The sequence below is a fragment of the Macrotis lagotis genome, chromosome 4 (assembly GCF_037893015.1).
Source record: "Macrotis lagotis isolate mMagLag1 chromosome 4, bilby.v1.9.chrom.fasta, whole genome shotgun sequence".
Classification (NCBI taxonomy): Eukaryota; Metazoa; Chordata; class Mammalia; order Peramelemorphia; family Peramelidae; genus Macrotis; species Macrotis lagotis.
In genome coordinates, this window is record NC_133661.1 from 77,281,235 (window position 1) to 77,298,217 (window position 16,983).

Here is a 16,983-nt window from a genome sequence, read left to right on the forward strand (position 1 = left end):
AGATCCTGAAAATGTTCTCAGTTTAGGCTCTGGTACATAATAAAAATGTGTTCATTGTTTTATTGATCCCCAGCTGATCAATGAGGAAACTGAGTTTCAGAGGCATTAGGTGACTTGTCCAAGGTCATCCAACTAGTAAGTACCTGAGGCAGGATCCCTGACCACTCCTGAATGTAATTCTCTCCTACTTTCAAGTCCAGAGTTTCTTCCACCAAATCCTGTCTAAACTCATGCAGCCAGTGGGTGTCCCGGCCAAGATTCAGATTGAGATCTCCTGACTCTAAGGTTGACTCTCTTCCTGATTGTGAATGTTGCTTCTCAGATAACAAAGGTGTCCCCTTCAGTTGCAGTGGAAAGGTGCTGAATCTGAATGTGAGGTGCCATAGCAGGTAAAAGAGTTCGAAATACAAAAATAGGCAATTTCAAAAAATGCCTTCAAACTGCCCTTTTTATCAAAGAGCTGCTTGGGGGGTCTTGTGATATCTTTGATGTCGATCTAGATGCTGATGTAGAAAGGAATAGTTGCCTATATGACATCATTTGGGTTCCCAGAGCAAGGGACAAAATATTCCAGTCTTTTGTGACGAAGGGAAAAACTCAAGAGACAAGAGTTTCTGGGTAAATAATGATCAGTTTATTAATTAGGCTAGCTAATAATCAATAAATCAATGATCAGTGGTTTCTCTCAGCAATCAAAGACATCCTCCCCCCCACCCCCACTGAATTTCTTAAATCCCTTTGTGAAAGGGAATGCACCCAACAATGAAAATCAATCTTGCTTGGTATGACATTTAATGAGGCAGTGGGCTAGAAGACTCCAGCTCATCCTACTGAGAACTTGTTTTGATCCTGTGCCTCAGTTGCCTCCAGCATTCTGGATAGAGGAATTCACCTCCATCCAGACCATCCTGGTTGGTTTTCTCCTTCATAAGTCAGACCACCTCAAACGCTAATGGAGGGGTACAAGGATAGGGGCTCATTTCCTTCAGGATTCTGTTTATACTCTAAACAGGAGTAAGGTCCCCTAGTTGGGTGGGGTTCAGCTTAAGGTGGAAGAACTTGTTCTCAAAGGGTTCAACTCAATTCACATGTCCTTCAAAGGTAGACTTTTCACAAGAATGGGCCTCAAATAGCTGACGGTCTAATTCAATAATTTGTTATTAATATAATAGAAAGATAATTTCTCTCACTTCTTAGGAGACCAGTCGACCTAGAAGTCATTACATAGCCATAGCAGATATCCCAGCCAATTGGATTGATTGTGGAGTTCCCAACCTTCCCCTACCTTAGCCCAGGTTTCTCCCAAGATTCATGAGGTTGGCCTAAGGAGATATACCAATTAGAACTCATCCTTCCAGCTCCATGAATTCTTTTTCTCAAGGGTAGACCTATTGATAAGTACAAGAGTCAACTTTAAGCCTGAGAGATTTGAACCTACAGATGTAACAGGTAATATGAGATTAGATAAGATATATAGTTCTGTGGATAAAGTGAATAAAGTTCAGTATTTAGAGTCAAAAAGACCTAAGTATGAATCTATATCAAGGAAATTACTAGCTGTATGACCCAAAGCAAATCATAATCTCTCTGAAGCTATTTCCTCATAGGTAAAATGGGTATAAAATAATACCCCACTCATAGAATCAAGAGAGATAGATGATCTATGAAGAGTATTTTCCAAAGCTGAAAGTGTTACCTAAATATCAGTTATCATAATTCAATTTCCCTTTATGATTTGGTGATTACAATCTTGACTGGGGATTCATGATAATAACTCCCATTTCTGTAGCATTTTAGGTGCTCAGTGAAGTAAGCAGTAAAAGTTTGATTATTCCCATTTCATAGATAAAGAAAGTGAGACTCAGAGAGAGCCAGGGATTTTCCTGGGTTCATAGGACTGACAAATGGCTAAGCTGGATTCAAAGGTCCTCTGATTCCAAGTCCAGTACTTTCTTCAAGATGTGATGCTAAATGGACTAAATGTGAGTGTCCTGCCCCCCCAAACACTGTATGGCTTTTTTGTCTATATCCTAGATTTAATTATTTGTACATAATTCCCTGTAGAATATAAACTCTCTGAGGGCATACATCTAGCAGAGAACCTAGGACATAATAGAAACTAATCAATGCCTACTCATTGATTGACTCATAGAAACAAGGGACCACTTGTCATCCTAGCTTACATGGTACAAGCAACAATGGAATTCCTTTGTTCTTTGTCTTTAAGCCTCAGAGAGGCAGAATTCTTTCCTTCTTCCTCTCAGCCTCAGAGAGGTGATGAGGCCCCAGTAAAACAATGGATTAACAAAGAAGCCAGATTACCCTTGCCTCTTATTACCCATCTCTTCCTCTCTCTGGACCTCAGCTTCTTCCTCTAAAAGGAAAAGGTTGACCAGATGGCCTCTGAGAGTCCCTTCCAGCTCTAAATCTATAAACCCAGGATCCTGGGTAGAATATAAACTCCTTGAGGTCAGGGGTTCTCATTTTTGTCTTTGTATTCTCAGTGTTTATCACAGTATCTGGGAGACAATAGGAGTTTACTAAATGTTTGTTAGTGATTGATTTCCCTTTCTGTGTCTTAAAAAAAAAAAGAGAACCGGTGTTATTCCCTTAAACTCTTCTCCAAAACGATTGTCTAGTGAAAGACTTGAGGCTAGAAATGAATCTTGTGCCTCTTCTCTCCTCTGCTATGTCTGTCCTTTCTCACTCCACAGGACAGGATGAGGCCAGCAGCGTGGAGGTGACGTGGCCAGATGGTAGGGTTGTGAGCCGAGGGGTAGCTAGCAACGAGACTAACTCTGTGCTGGAGATCCCCTATCCCCGAGAGGAAGATGGGCCGCTCAAACCAGCAGCACTGGAGGTGGGCAGAGGGTCTAGACCCCATTATGGTCCCACCTTCCCTAGAGGAAAGTACTACTCACAGCCCCACAGAAGGGTATTCAGAGAGGGTGCCCCCAATAATGGACCCATAACTAAAGTAGATGCTCAGTTCTTATTTCCAAGCCATCTCATACCCTAAACCCATAAACTTTCCCCTTCCAGGGACCACTTGTGACCTTCAGAACTGAGACAGAAACTTTTAGCAAAATGTCAGGCTCCTGGCAGCTCCTCCCTTGCCTATGAGAGCAGCAGCCCGGACCCTCTTGGCCTCTAAGCGGCAGTTGTGATGTAGTAGCCTTGGGTATCTGTTCTTCAGTTCTCCCCAGCACCCAAGGCTGGAGGAAGTGGCCAAAGGAGATAGGGGAAAACCTAAAAATTAGGTTTCCTAATTCTGGCTCATAGATTCCACTATGGAGAAGGGAAAAGAGCAGGAGCTTGAGGTATCAACAGTTGGACTCCTGAATCCCTTTTGGTCTAAGTACAAGTGAGCAAAAGACCTGGGAAGGAGGGAAGAGGCTGCCTTCAGGCTCTGGACCTGAGCTCAGCTTCCACTTGATCTGGGGTCTGGATGGCAGATGTTTTGGTGCTATGACCAGAGAGGGCCTGGGACAGGGGACATCAAGGCTCACTGGTGTCTCCACTTCCTCCCACCTTGCAGTGCGGACAAGGATTCTCCCAGCAAGACAATGGACGATGCATGGGTGAGTTGCTAACAGAGGATTGGGGGGAAGAAAATGACCATAGAACAGCTTTGGGGAAAATAAAACTAAGACCCCATCCAGAAGAAACTCAAGATATTTGCAAAGGGGAAGAAAGGACCTTGAGGAAGGAATGTGGTGTTAGAGGAAGGGAGAAATGCCATGATAGAAAGAATGAACTGATGCTCTAAATGTAGCACATCATAGCATTCGAGTTTAAACCAAGCAAATGTTTATTAAAAACCTACCATGGGGTTACAAAAATGGATATGAAACAGACCTTTTTCTCAATGAGCTTACAATTTAATGATGGGATATAGATGGCAACATGTGCATTTTTAAAATACTATATTATAATGGAGAATCCGGAGCATATGTGACCCTGGACAAGTCACGTAACCCTGTTTGCCTCAGTCTTTATCTGAAAAAGGAAGTGGTAAACCACTCCAGTATCTTTGCCAAGAAAACCCCAAATGGAGTCACAAAGAGTCAGACATGATTGAATAACAACAAAAATCAAATGCAGAAGATGGGTCTAGGTAAAGTGCCTTAAAAAACTTTTAGGAGCATAGCAAAGTCAGGTCCAATAGTTTAATAATCTCGTCCCCGTCATACATTAGGAAATGACTGGCCTTACCTCAGTAATTCTCACAGATTTAGAGCTGGAAAGAACCTTAGAGGTCCTTTAGTCTAGCTCCCTCAATTTTTAATTGAAGAAAGTGAGTCCAAAAAAGGACAAAGCTCATACCAGTATTAGGTGGGTTTCAGTTTGACACTTCTAACCAAGAGTTTCCTGACTTCGGTGCAATGAAGCAAAAATTTAAGCATTTATCACATGAGGCGCTATACTAGGTACTAGGAGTCTAGGATTAAAAGGGAGAATTGGGCATTTGACCAATGGAAAGCTAGTAAAGTAGCCTATAGGGCAGTTGAGTAAGAGGATACAAAGACAAGGTCCACTCTGAGATGGGGTGATTTGCTGTGGCTGTAGATGCTGACTGGGGGGACAGTTGTAAAAATGAAGAAAATAAGAATGACATTCAGATGCCTAGTGGTTGCCAAGGCCTTACAATAGAAACTTGGCAGCTTAGGAAGCTTTATACAGTTCTTCCCATCAGTCAACATTCCATAATTGTTTTTCCATTAGGATGAATGGCAGGGAAAAGATTCTCAACTTGGGAAGAATTTTTATTGACTGGTTTCTTCAGCTAGCATACATCTGGACTGCTGAGTGAGTGGTTCCTCTGTTACTTTTCAGACACTGATGAGTGTATCCAGTTCCCATTTGTGTGTCCCCGAGACAAGCCAGTGTGCGTCAACACGTATGGAAGCTACCGATGTCGAACAAATAAAAGATGCAGCCGGGGTTATGAGCCCAATGAGGATGGCACAGCTTGTGTGGGTGAGTGGAGGATATTAATAGTCCCAAATGTGCCCCCAAGAACAAGGGGAGAGTGGGATGGGACAGATTAAAGTCACAATGATTACCTTGGGTTTAGGGATTTCATAGGGATCCCCCATATCTAAGATGCTCTGCCTTAGCTTTTCTATTAGTTTGAAAAGAGAAGTTAAGGGTTCCCTAGATAACATTCCCGAACAAAGTACCCCCCCAGAGACCCACTTCATTACAGACACAGACACATACACACACAGACACACACACATATACAGACACACACATACACACACGTACATGCACACGCACACATTTTTTGTTTTATTCCCAAGAGGGACCTCTGTCTATGAGCTGTGCATTAGGCTGAACTTGTAACTCTAGAGTTACAATTTTCTTGCATTTGGATCTTCCTCAGACTAATGCTCCTGTCATTAAACCAGTGATCCTCTTCCTACCTGGGAAATAAATTAACTCTTGTTAACCTCTATCTAAACTGGCATTTCTCCTCTTCCTCCCCTCCTCCTCCTCTGACCCTCCCTTTCTCTGTCTCATTTTTGTTGTGTTTTTGCTCTCCCGTTCCCTCTGCAGCTCAAGTTGCCTTTCTAGGTGGATACCCCTCTGCCGCCATCAGAATCTCTGAGTCTCTCTCTCGGGCCTCCTGTCTTTTTCTAGGCCTCGGACTTTGCCTTCAGTTATATGCACTTTAATTCCCGTCAATAAAAAAAGACTAACAACCTTTGTGGAACTGAATCTCTCTCTCTCCCTCTGCCTGTTTCTCTCTCCACCCCCCGTAGATCCCGCAGTATTCCCTCAGAGTCATTGAATGGAATGGACAGCCAGGGTTGCCATCTTTGAAAAGGGAAAGGGAAGTGACCGATATTTTTGTAAACAGAGTTGTTTGTGAATCCTTTCTTTGCATGTTTTCTGAGAAAACAGAAAGGGAAAATTCTCCCTCCCTCCCAAAACAGCCACAACAGTCCTCATTCCTCCGTATAGTCTGTGTTGTAGCCTTTCTCTTGTTTGTTATTATTTTGCCCTTCGCAAAGATGGCTCCCAGGTGGTTGCTTGCTTCATTATAACGTGTGCCTGCTGGTTTGGCCTCTTGCTGTTTCTTCTTTGCCCACCCTGTCTCCCTGGAACGGAGAATATCTTCTTGAGGGGATGGTGCTGGTGGAGGTGGTGATAGTGGCAATGAGAGTGGAGTGGGGGGGGGAAGGGTTTCTTGATGAAAATGTTAAAATTTTAATCTGCTAAGTCTTCCAGCCCCTCCCTCAGAGAACTTATGCCAATAAACTGTATGCTGGATATTAGTGCTGAGCTGGTGAAATTCCTCTGGGCAACCCACCTTGTGTTGACATCACACCTTGCATCCCAAATTCCACCATTTTCTCCATAATACTTTACAGTGAAGCCAAGCAAAGCAATAGAGAATATGTCACACCCTGGGTCAGATAATGGTGCTAAGAATGGAAGAATATAAGTAGCACATCTGCCATGGAGGTCATTCATCAACCTTGGGTACTAGGCTGGCTCAGCTCCACCTTATAGTCCATCTTCTCTATACCTCAGTTTCCCCCTCTGTGAAATTATAGATAGTACTATACAATCTTTAAGGTTACTTCCAATTCTAACAGTTTGACCAAGGAGGCATGCCAACAAATTTCAAGGTGCCAACTGGGTCCCACTGAGTACAAACAACAGTGGCAATATGGGTCCAGGCTTGCATTGCCCCTTCTGGGAGGCAGCAATTCAATCCATGAAAAATGGTCAATTCAATCTTTACTAAGCACCTACTAAAGCAAAGAATTTGGTTGGGCAGCTAGTTTAGAGAGCTTTTCCTCAGAAAAGGTGAACAAGTATGAATAAAACTCTGGCAATCCTAATTTTTAGGAAAAGCTTCATAGCAGATTTTTCTCCTCAACATTTGGGGATGCTCAGGACCAGTCTGCCTTCTGGAGCTGGACCTATCACAAAGAATACTTTAATAATAAGTCTTCATAGTGAAAGTTGCCATTACCTCTCGTTAAATTGCAGATATCTTCTGGGAGGAAGGAGGAGGAGGAGAATATAGTGCCCGAAGATATAATAAAATCACACTTAGAAATGCAGTAAACCTTTTAAAATCACCTATTTAAAGGAGAGCTGCAATTTTCTGATATTATAATAATGATATTCAAGATAAATAATAAAATGTGAATCCTTAATAGGTACAGCTATTTTTATATTTGCAACAGTTGTTTGAATTCCAAGTTTAAAGCAAAAAAAAAAAAAAACAGAGCTTAACTGAACAGCATACAATGGGCTTCAGAAAGGCTTTCATTATGGTACTTCTGCCTAGACATGGGTGTTAGAGAAGGGAACTTAGATCTTAGTGTCAAAATTTCTCTTCAAAACCCCTCCTTTCATATATAAGGGAACTGAGACCCAAAAATGACTTGCTCAAGGTCACACACTTGGAAAAATGAAGATGAAAGTCTATGTCTTTTGCCTTTCAAGCCAATGCATGAGTTGCAGCCTCCCTTCCATACTGACCTTCATCTCCAGTTGCTTTGGGAAGCTATTCCCTCTTTCAGAAGGAGTGGATTAATTGGAGGTGAGAGGACTGGGAAACACACAAATGCAACAATTCAAACAATTCAAAATGTGATCATGCCAAGATTCAAGATCATGTTAGCTAGACTCCACACAAAACTAAATTACAATGCCATTCAACATTTCTTGGCTACCGGCTCTCACACAAAGCACCAAAGTAAACGGGCAGTTCATTTGTTGAAATCCGCTGACTGCCAAGAGGACCAGAAATCTCAGTAAAGTAAGTCTCCAGGCAGTCCAAGTAGTCACATCAGATTTCTGATTTAGAGAAGGAATGAATCTAACGGCAAATGTCTGAACATCAAAGTTTCTATATAATGAGGTCTTCCTGTATCCATATGTGAATGGGGCTAGCTGACATCTATAGAATTATTCCTGGCCTCACTACAATCCATAAGTGGCAGAGACACTGTGCCAGTGATTTGAGATCACACCACCTATTCTCAGACTGGGTGGTTTGACACGATCAAATGTATGAGATTGGCCGGTGACTGCCACTCTTGAGTCGGCACCTATCAACAGGGGGTGGGGGTCAGTCAGGTGTGTGTGTGGGGGGAGAAAACGAAATTCTGCTTCTTCAAAAACATTCAACATTCCTCTTCCCCTTGGATGTTTACTTTCTAAGCTCAACAACTTGGGCAGAAACAGATGAGCAGCCAGCTAGACAAACACTGAACCCCAGCAATAAATATATAAACCATCCTATGCAAGGTTTGTGTTTGTAGCTGCCAAGGAGAACTGGCATTTCATATTCTAGAGAGCCTCCCTCGCTGGCAAAGTTTGGCTTTGCTTAAATTATGCCAAATCCTGAAGGAGGATGAATCGAGGGCTCCTACCTATGACCTTCCTGTGCCTCTACTGTAGCAGCAGTCCCACTCTGGGGCTAGGAGCTGCAGTAAGCTCCCCCAGGCTTGCCAGGGCCCCACCAAGGTCTAACACATCACACAGACCCACCCGGCTGGTCTGATGCAGCCAAGCAGAAAATCCACTTCTCTGCTCCAAACAGGGGCTTTGTTCATCTTTCCAGAACCATGCTGAACCAGAAGACAGAACATTTAATCTTCTCAGGAAACAGGCTAAGTCTTTCCAAGCAGATTCCACACTCAGGCAAGCCCAACCTCAACCCAGACACTTGGCTAGGATGATGAGCAGAATCCCACCCTCCCTAGGGTCACCTTCTATCTCTTACCACCAGTGTGGGCTCGGGCCCCAGCTTGGTCCTATCAGGCAAATGTAGCAGTGTCTCCTTGGTAACTAGCTCATCCTGCAAATAGTCAGAGACAGGGAGGGAAAGTGGGAGGGAGAGAGCAAATGGGGGTCAGTGAACTCCACAGATAATCCAAAAATTTCACCTCAATCTTCTTCCACGAAAGCTTTATAAGGTAACTAAGTTGTTCCAACTTCCTTTAGAAGAAATGCAACCAAGCTGGAAACTGATCAAAAAGTCAACAAAAGAAGAGTGGACTCATTGCACCAGATGCATGTTATAGGATTGCAGAACCTTATAGGGCATCTAGGTCAATACCTCCCTAACTGAATATTAGGGTGATCAATAAGGCCTTGCTTCTGAAAGGCAGAGATTTCAGTGGAGAAAGGCTCCGGAGAGTTAGTCGGACCTTAGTTATTCAGCCAAGTATAATCCCATTTGGGCTTTTCTTGGCAAAGATACTGGAGTGGTTTGTCATTTCCTTCTCCAACTCATTTACAGATAAGGAAATTGAGGCAAACAGGATGGGGTGACTTGCCCAGGGTCACACAGTTAGTAAGTGAATCTGAGGGCACATTTGAACTCAGGTCTTCCTCATTCCAGTCCCAACTTCTCTATCCACTGATCCACCTAACTGCCCCACCAAAATTTGAATTTTTCTTCTGGTTTAAGAGACCAGTACTCTAATCCCTGAGTTTAGAATAGTGATGAACTCTTTGTTCATAGATTACTCTCAAATTTAAACATGTAGATCATTTTTTAGTTTACTATGTAAGGAGGCAATTGTGGGGGTAGAAGATAGAGAAATGACCCCAGTGCCAGGGTCCTGGGCTTATGTCATCCCTCTAACCCATTCTGGTGGTGATACTTGACCTCAGCAAGTTCCTCTAGTGCTCCAACTAACTCTAAAACTTGGAAGTTGTAAAAAAGATGCAGACTTGCCACGGAAGAGGAAGTTTCTTCATCCAAGAGTCGTTCTTATTTCAACGTATTCACAGGTCCGTTCCCTATCCCGATCCCCACCCATTCCAAGTATTAAGAGAATCTAGAGAGAGGGATGAGGAGAGATGAGGCAATTGTTTAAATAAACATAATTCAAATTTGGATGTGACGCATGCCTCAAAGAAGGCCAATGGAATCATCAGCAATCAGGGGAAGAAGCATTTGAGCTGGGTCTCAGAGATCTATTATCCCAATAGCACAGGGAGGCAAGAAACTAGAATCTTGTTCAGGAGAAAAGGATGAGGACATTAGTTATATCTGTCTTCAAGAGGAGATCAAATTTATCCAACAGACTCCTTAGACAGAACTATGCATGGGACCCCCTCCTCCTACCACATTCCTGTGATAGGAATCCTAATACTTAATTCTGGCTTTCCTTGGAAACAGGGCAAGATGAGCAGTAAATTTAGTCATTTTTCTCCTCCACCCCTCTAGTCCCCCTTCAACTAATGGACTGGACAGCCTATGGTCCAGATTTAGCATCTGCTTTGTTCTGATTCCTGAGGCACTTGGTGATGGACTTAACATTCCTTCCCCAAGTCTGGCTGACTTGTCACTTGGTGCACCATCCCTCAGGGAATGAGGTGAACTGGCAGTGCATAGATTAGTTCTTAAATTCTCCAGAAATGCCATTTCCAGAAAGAATCTTCATTAAGTAATGAGGAGGAGGGCCGGAAGGCAATGTCTGCAAGAATGAAGCTCTCAAAGGGGCAGGCATCTGCTAGAGCAGCTGGGCTGGGCCGAGCTGGGCTGAGACCTGATCCTCTAATCATGAGAATGACAAGAAGCCAAACTCCATTAACTCTCCAGTGATCTCAAAGCATTTCAGAAATAATATCAACCATTCTTCCAACAGCACTTGCCCACTTTACAGATGGAGAAAGGGAGGTGGGCCACTTTATAGATTCATTCCTTCCTTTTTAAGGTTTTGCAATGTGTCAGACACTATGCTGGGCCTTGGTGATACAACAACAGAAAAAAGAAATGGTCCCTGCCCTCAAGAAGCTTATATTCTGAGGAGGAGTTGGCCAAGGTGGGGGGCGGGGAGTAGAGAAAAACAAGAAAACAGACAAGCAAATGTGAAATATTGACAAAGTAAAGCATAAATGGATTTCCAGAGGAAAGAAGAAGGGCAAAAATATCCTACAGAAAAGAGGAATGTGGGTGAGGTTTACAGAGCAATGGAAGGAAGGAGTAATGGAAGGAAAGTCTTTATTGCAGCAAATGCTGTGTCCAGGTGGGAGGGAAATAATGAGGCCAGGAGCTGCTTCAGGAACCCTAGCTCTGTTGCTTGAGAATCTGGGCTGGAAAATGGTTTCCAGGAACCATGTGCTCTTTGCAGACCCTTCTCAGAACCACGGCTGCTGCCTCCCTCCCTTTCCCAGGTTGAGACCCCGAAGCTGAATCTCTCCACTCTTACCTCCCAGCTCTCCCTAGTGCATTGCCCCAGAGGTGACACAAATGAGAGACCATCTTCTTCAGTCAAAGATTTAACCACAACGTCGCTAAGTAACGGCTCTTCCTTCCTCCACCCTGGCAGAGCTGGGGTTTCCTTTGGCATAAGTGACGAAAATTTGGGTATCAGAGCAATTGGGATCAGAAGCAGAGGGGTACCTTAGAAGCTGCCCTTTCCATTCCCAAGGTACAGAAAGTATGGCTTATTTTATAAAATATGCCTTCTTTCCAACAGCTCGGAACACTATTCATCCACTGAGAATTGCAATCCCTATCTATATCTATCCATTTGCCTGCCTCTCTGTGAGACTAATTGCATCCATCTCTCTAGCCATCTAGACATCTATCTCTTGCCTCTGCCTCCCTACATCCATCAATCATTTCACAGCAACCAGCATTCCCTGCATCTATCCATCCAGTCGCCTGTCCCTATGAATGACGGTGGCACTTCACCCCCTAGTTTCCCAGGCATAGCCCCCTCAGCCAAAGATCAGAGGGCCACAGGGCTAGAAAGGAGCTAGAGTCAGGGCAACGGGACCAATTCTGATTCTCCTCTTCACATAGAACATGATCCCTTTAGATGCTTGCATTTCTCCAGACATCTGTATCATTCTCCTCTATCAGTGGATAAAGTTATGGATCTGGAATTAGGAAGACCTGAGTTCAAGAAGGATCTCAGACATTTAAAAGTTTGCTATCCTGGGTAGGTCATTTAACTTACATAGTTTTTCCATCTATTAAAATGAAGAAGAAACTAACCTTTGACTCCCAAGATTGTTATGAGGATAGAATGAGATGATATCTATAAAGTGCTTTGAAAACCCAAGAGATTTATAAATGCTGTTGGTGTTACCATTATATATGTAATATATAACTTATATATAATGTGTATACATGTTAATATTATTGTTAGTCTGAGGGGATTTTTCTAGTTTTTGCAAGGCAGTGGTGTTGAGTGACTTGCCCAATGTCACACATTATTGTAATTATTAAGTGTCTGAGGTCAAATTTGAACTAAAGTCCTCCTGACTCCAGGGCCTGTGCTCTATCCCCTGCACCACCTAGCTGCCCGCATAGTCTGAGGGTTCTTAACTTTTTTTGGTGTGATGGTCCCCTTTAGAAGTCTAGGGACACCTCAGAATAACACTCTTAAATTAATAAAATGAATGATACAGTATTAAAATTATATTGAAACACAGTTATCAAAATATTTTTTAAAACAAAATTTGGGCCACACTCACTTTGCCCCATTTACCAGCCTCCTTATTTCTTTCTCTTGGAAATTTTATTTTTCAAATAATCAACAATCAACCAGCAAGTATTTATTAGGCCCCTACTATGTGCTAGGCATTATGCTAGATATTAGAGATACAAATACAAAGAAGAAAAAGATCCATATTTAAAAGGAGTTTATGTTATAATGGAGAAAGTCACAAGTACAAATACAAATATATTCAACATAATTATAAAGTTAATAAATACCTATATTAAAAAGTAGTTAAAAGGCATTACGGAGGGGAGGTCCTAGCAGGTAAAGGGACCTAGAAAGGCTTCATGCAAAATATGATGTCTGAGCTACATTCTCAAGGAAGAAAGGAAAGCTAAGAATTGGATGTTAGTAGGAAGAGTATTCTAAGCATGGGAGTTGGCTAGTACAAAATGGGGTGGGGAAAAATGGAGTGCCTTGAAGAAGTGAGACAGAGACAGAGAAGAAGAGACAGGCAGACAGACAGAGAAGGAGACAGAGTAATGGAGAAAGATATTCAGAGACACAGAGTCAGAGAGACAGAGGACACACAGAGAACCAAACTGATGGTATCAAAGAGGGGGAAAGCAATAAATTTCCCTTTCCTTTTCCTTTTCCTTTTTTCTTTCCCTGTCTTCTTTACCCTTTCCTTTTTCCTTTCCCTTTCCTATTGCTTTCTTTCCTCTACAGTCCTCTACAGTATGTAGGATGGAGGTTGTTGCAATAATCTAGGCAAGAAGAGAAGAGGGTGTGAACTAAAACTATATATAAGCAGAGAGAAGCCTACTATGTGTTGGGCATTCTGCTAGGGACTGGAGCTCAAAGTACCAAGAAAAATGTTGCCTATGGGTACTGGACTTCCATTTTAATTAGACATTTCAGACCCTACATCCTTGTCTTTCTTCTTTCCACTCCTCCAAGGAGGATCATGGATCCAGAGCAAGAAGGTCCCTTAGAGACCATCCAGTCCAACCCCATCATGTTACAGTTGAAGAAAGGGAAGTCAAAGCGGCTTGCCCAGTCTTTTACACTGTAGGGAGCAGAGCCAGAATTTAACACAAGGCCTGCCCCTCCAGATGCCAGGCTTTTACTACTGGTAGACTAGCTGTCTCCAGGGCTCCCTCCCAAAGGATGTGCTCTCAGGGACTATGCCTAGAGCAGAAGATGAGAACTGGGAGAATGTTCCCATGGTCCCATTCGTTTGAAGCTATTGCCCATGACAGAAGAGGAATGGGATTCCCTGATCTAACTTTCCAGTAGCTGAATTTAGTCAATTGGGGCCTCTGCTTTCCTTTCCCTGACTACACTCTAAACAGCACATCACCCCAGGGTGTAGGATGCTTCAGAGGAATGCACATAGGCCTCTTCTCACAAGTCTGTTCTCCCACCCTACCCTTCCCTTGCTCTTCATTCGTCCCTCAGCTTTGCTCTCTGTTAGTAGCCGATGGCTTCTCCATCCCAAGAATCAATAGCATCTATTACTCTAGCATAAGTAACAACGTCAAGCACCAGAAAGGATAATCTATCTGTGTGATGGTACAGCTTCTTTCTGGCTCTGCCTGGGAGCCAGTTCAGTCAAAGCTAGATTCTTTTTGCCTGGCTCTATGAGCACCATGGTGCCTCCCCAAAGCTGTCTTTGAATCTCTACTATGGGGGCCCAAATGAGCTCCTTCACACACTTCCAAAAATAAATTCCCTTTGATGATCCACCTCGTACTTAATTTCCTCCCAGCAAATGATAATAGGGTGAAAGCAACAACTTGAACCATGGTAGAGTGGAAAGACCCCTCTTCTGTAATCAAAGGATGTGAGTTCAAATTTTACGACTACTCATATGACCTTGGGCAAATCACTTAACCTTACCAGAATGCTGACAGGGTCTGCTCCAGAATCAGTTCAAGCATGACCACCTTCTATACCACGACTTTCTTTTTTTCCCCAACTACTAATGCCCTCCCCATTAAAAAAAAGTTACCTTTAATGTATTATTATTCGTTTATTATTTTAACTTATTTGTATATCTTATACACATATTACATAGAATTTATATTTTTATAAATATATGTTGTCTCCCCCCAAGAGGACATGAAATTCTCCAAGGCAGGAATTATCTCAATTTTATATATTTGTATCCTGAGCACATAGCACAGTGTAGGTACTTAGAAATTGCTTGGTAACTGTTAACTGCTTGATCATTATAGAGGCATTGTAGAGCAAACTGAGTGATGATCTGGGTTTCAATTCTACCTCTGTCACTAGCTGTATGACCCTCAGCAGGTGGCTTAACTTCTCTGTGCCTTGGAATTGACCTAAATCACAGATGCGTTGTGATCTGCTTTGGTGAAAGGATTCCCCACACTGCTAAAATGATTCTTTGCTTATTCACATATTTTCATCATTACTATATTGAAAGTTGTAAGTATTTCAAAGAGACTCATTCTAGTGAAGTATATATTCAAGCTCAGCTCTTCATCATTTTGGCACTGTTCTGTGTCTGTAGCCTCAGATTTTGTCATTTCCCCCTCTTCTTCCTCATTCATTCAAACCCATTCACCAAATTGTTACAAAGAAGGAATTTTATTCTGTTAATACCAGTAGTGATAGTGATGCAAAAAAAAGAAGAAAATGTCAATGAAAATAATTAAGTGTATACCAAAAGAAAAAAAAGAAAATAACTGAATAAATTTAATATGCACTTTTAAAAATGGCATCATAGAATTTCACAGCTTTACATAAAATCCTTTTTCTATATTTCTTTGCATTTTGAAATATTCATGTCTGTTAATGTTTAAGTTTATAATAAAAACAAATATTTTTAATCCCACTCACCTCCTTCACTCTACCTGATTCCCTCCATTCCTTTCTGAGTCACTCAAGCCCAACCTTCACAGCTGTCGACACTGCTGGAGGCTCTAAGCCTGCCCTAGACCAGGATCAGTTATGTCAGTGCTTCCTTGGCTGTTGCCCTTTCCATGATGATCCCCATTGTCTACTTCTCTCCACTCCTGTTTCTGGACTGCAAAACTCTTTTGGAAAAAAAGAGCATGCTGTTGTGAATAAACCTGGCCCATGACAAATTGATGCTGTCCAACTTCAATCTGGCCCTTGCTATTGCCTGGCAATCATATTATTTATCTCTCATTGACTCCCTCAAACACTACCCACAGCTGCTATTCCAGACCTTCTCTGCTCTCATTAAACCTCAGTTCCTCCTCCCTCCCTCATCTTCATTCTCAGTAGATACTCCAAAGAGATTCATTTACTCTCCTCTTTGTCTCACTATTTTTCTGTCTCCACATCCCTTCTCTCATTCTGTTCTCCAGTCTCAAAGGAAGATGCTTTGTTCAAACTATGAATTGAGGTCTCATTCTATCCAAACTCCCTATGGACTTTGCTTACCCTTCACCTCTCCATTTCCAATTTCAGTTCAATAGATATTAGTAAATTCTTTCCCCCTAGCATAGACTCTCTGCTAATATGGTCTCATAGGAAATAGATCAGCAAGATATCTTAGAGATCACTTAGTATTTATAACCTTCTTATTTTGCAAACAAAGTGCAGCTCAGAGAGATGGGTAGTGACAAGCTCAAGCCCTCTCAAGACTTTTCAAAGCTGGTGGTCTTTCCATTAAACTGCACCATCTCTCTTTATTGTCCCCTTAACACACCATGATCATTCCTACCTTTGTGCCTTTGTTCAGAATGTTTTGCCTGCTTGATCCCCTCTTCACCAATCCAAAGTCTCTATTTATCCTTCAAGGTCCAGTTCAACTCCAAACCTACTATGAAAACCTTCCTCGGCAGTTTCAAGTAATGTCAATTTTTCCCAATCTGACTATATCTAATCAAATTCAATCCAACAGAGTATTATTAGGCATCTATTGCATGCAGGAGAACTTAGAATATATACAGAGGTTAGATAAATTATTGTCCCTGCCCTCCTGGGCCTTCCAATCTAATTGGAGAGCACATTGCAAACATAAATAACTTGAGTGCAAAATGACACTTAAGAGCTGACTTAGACTTTTCTGAGGTCAAGGTTAGGAGAGAGGAATTTCCAGTGGGGTAAATGTTCTCTGTTACCTGTTCCATATAACCAACACTAGATTTATTCAATTTGCTATTTTACTGTTTCTGTTCCTATATTTTCTCTAGCTATCCTCCATATTAGTCTTACCTTCAGACACCTCAGGGATGGAGGCAATCCTAGGTCCTCCAGGGCTATGCCAGAAGAGCTCCAAATCTGGCAAACTCTATCAAGCTAGCAAAGCTTTGTCTGTGGTCCCAGAAACAGACTGCCTACTGTTCCAGGGACAATCTAACTAAGTACAGATAGAGATTCATCACCAGAAAGCTGGCCACTAGGCAATCTAGACAGAATCCAAAATGGTCCTCTATTCTGTGTGATCCCTCCCCATTTCTGCCCTGATGATGTAATAGGAAAGGAAGCAAAGGGCACCTCAAACAGTGGACTGTAGATGGAGTGCCACATCCATGAGTTTATGAAC

General features: G+C 42.3%; 1 protein-coding gene across 3 annotated transcripts in view; it reads left to right on the forward strand.

Moving 5' to 3' along the window:
• The window catches only part of LOC141521072 (cartilage acidic protein 1), a 208,032-nt gene that overhangs the window by 183,800 nt on the left and 7,249 nt on the right, over positions 1-16,983 (forward strand). For 2 of the 3 annotated variants that reach the window (XM_074233192.1, XM_074233193.1), the window contains exons 12-14: positions 2,715-2,860; positions 3,539-3,581; positions 4,837-4,980. In XM_074233192.1, coding sequence (XP_074089293.1) covers positions 2,715-2,860; positions 3,539-3,581; positions 4,837-4,980 — 333 coding nt within the window. Of the gene's footprint in view, positions 1-2,714; positions 2,861-3,538; positions 3,582-4,836; positions 4,981-5,562; positions 6,003-16,983 lie in introns of those variants that run through there. The other variant, XM_074233191.1, reaches the window with a different exon arrangement.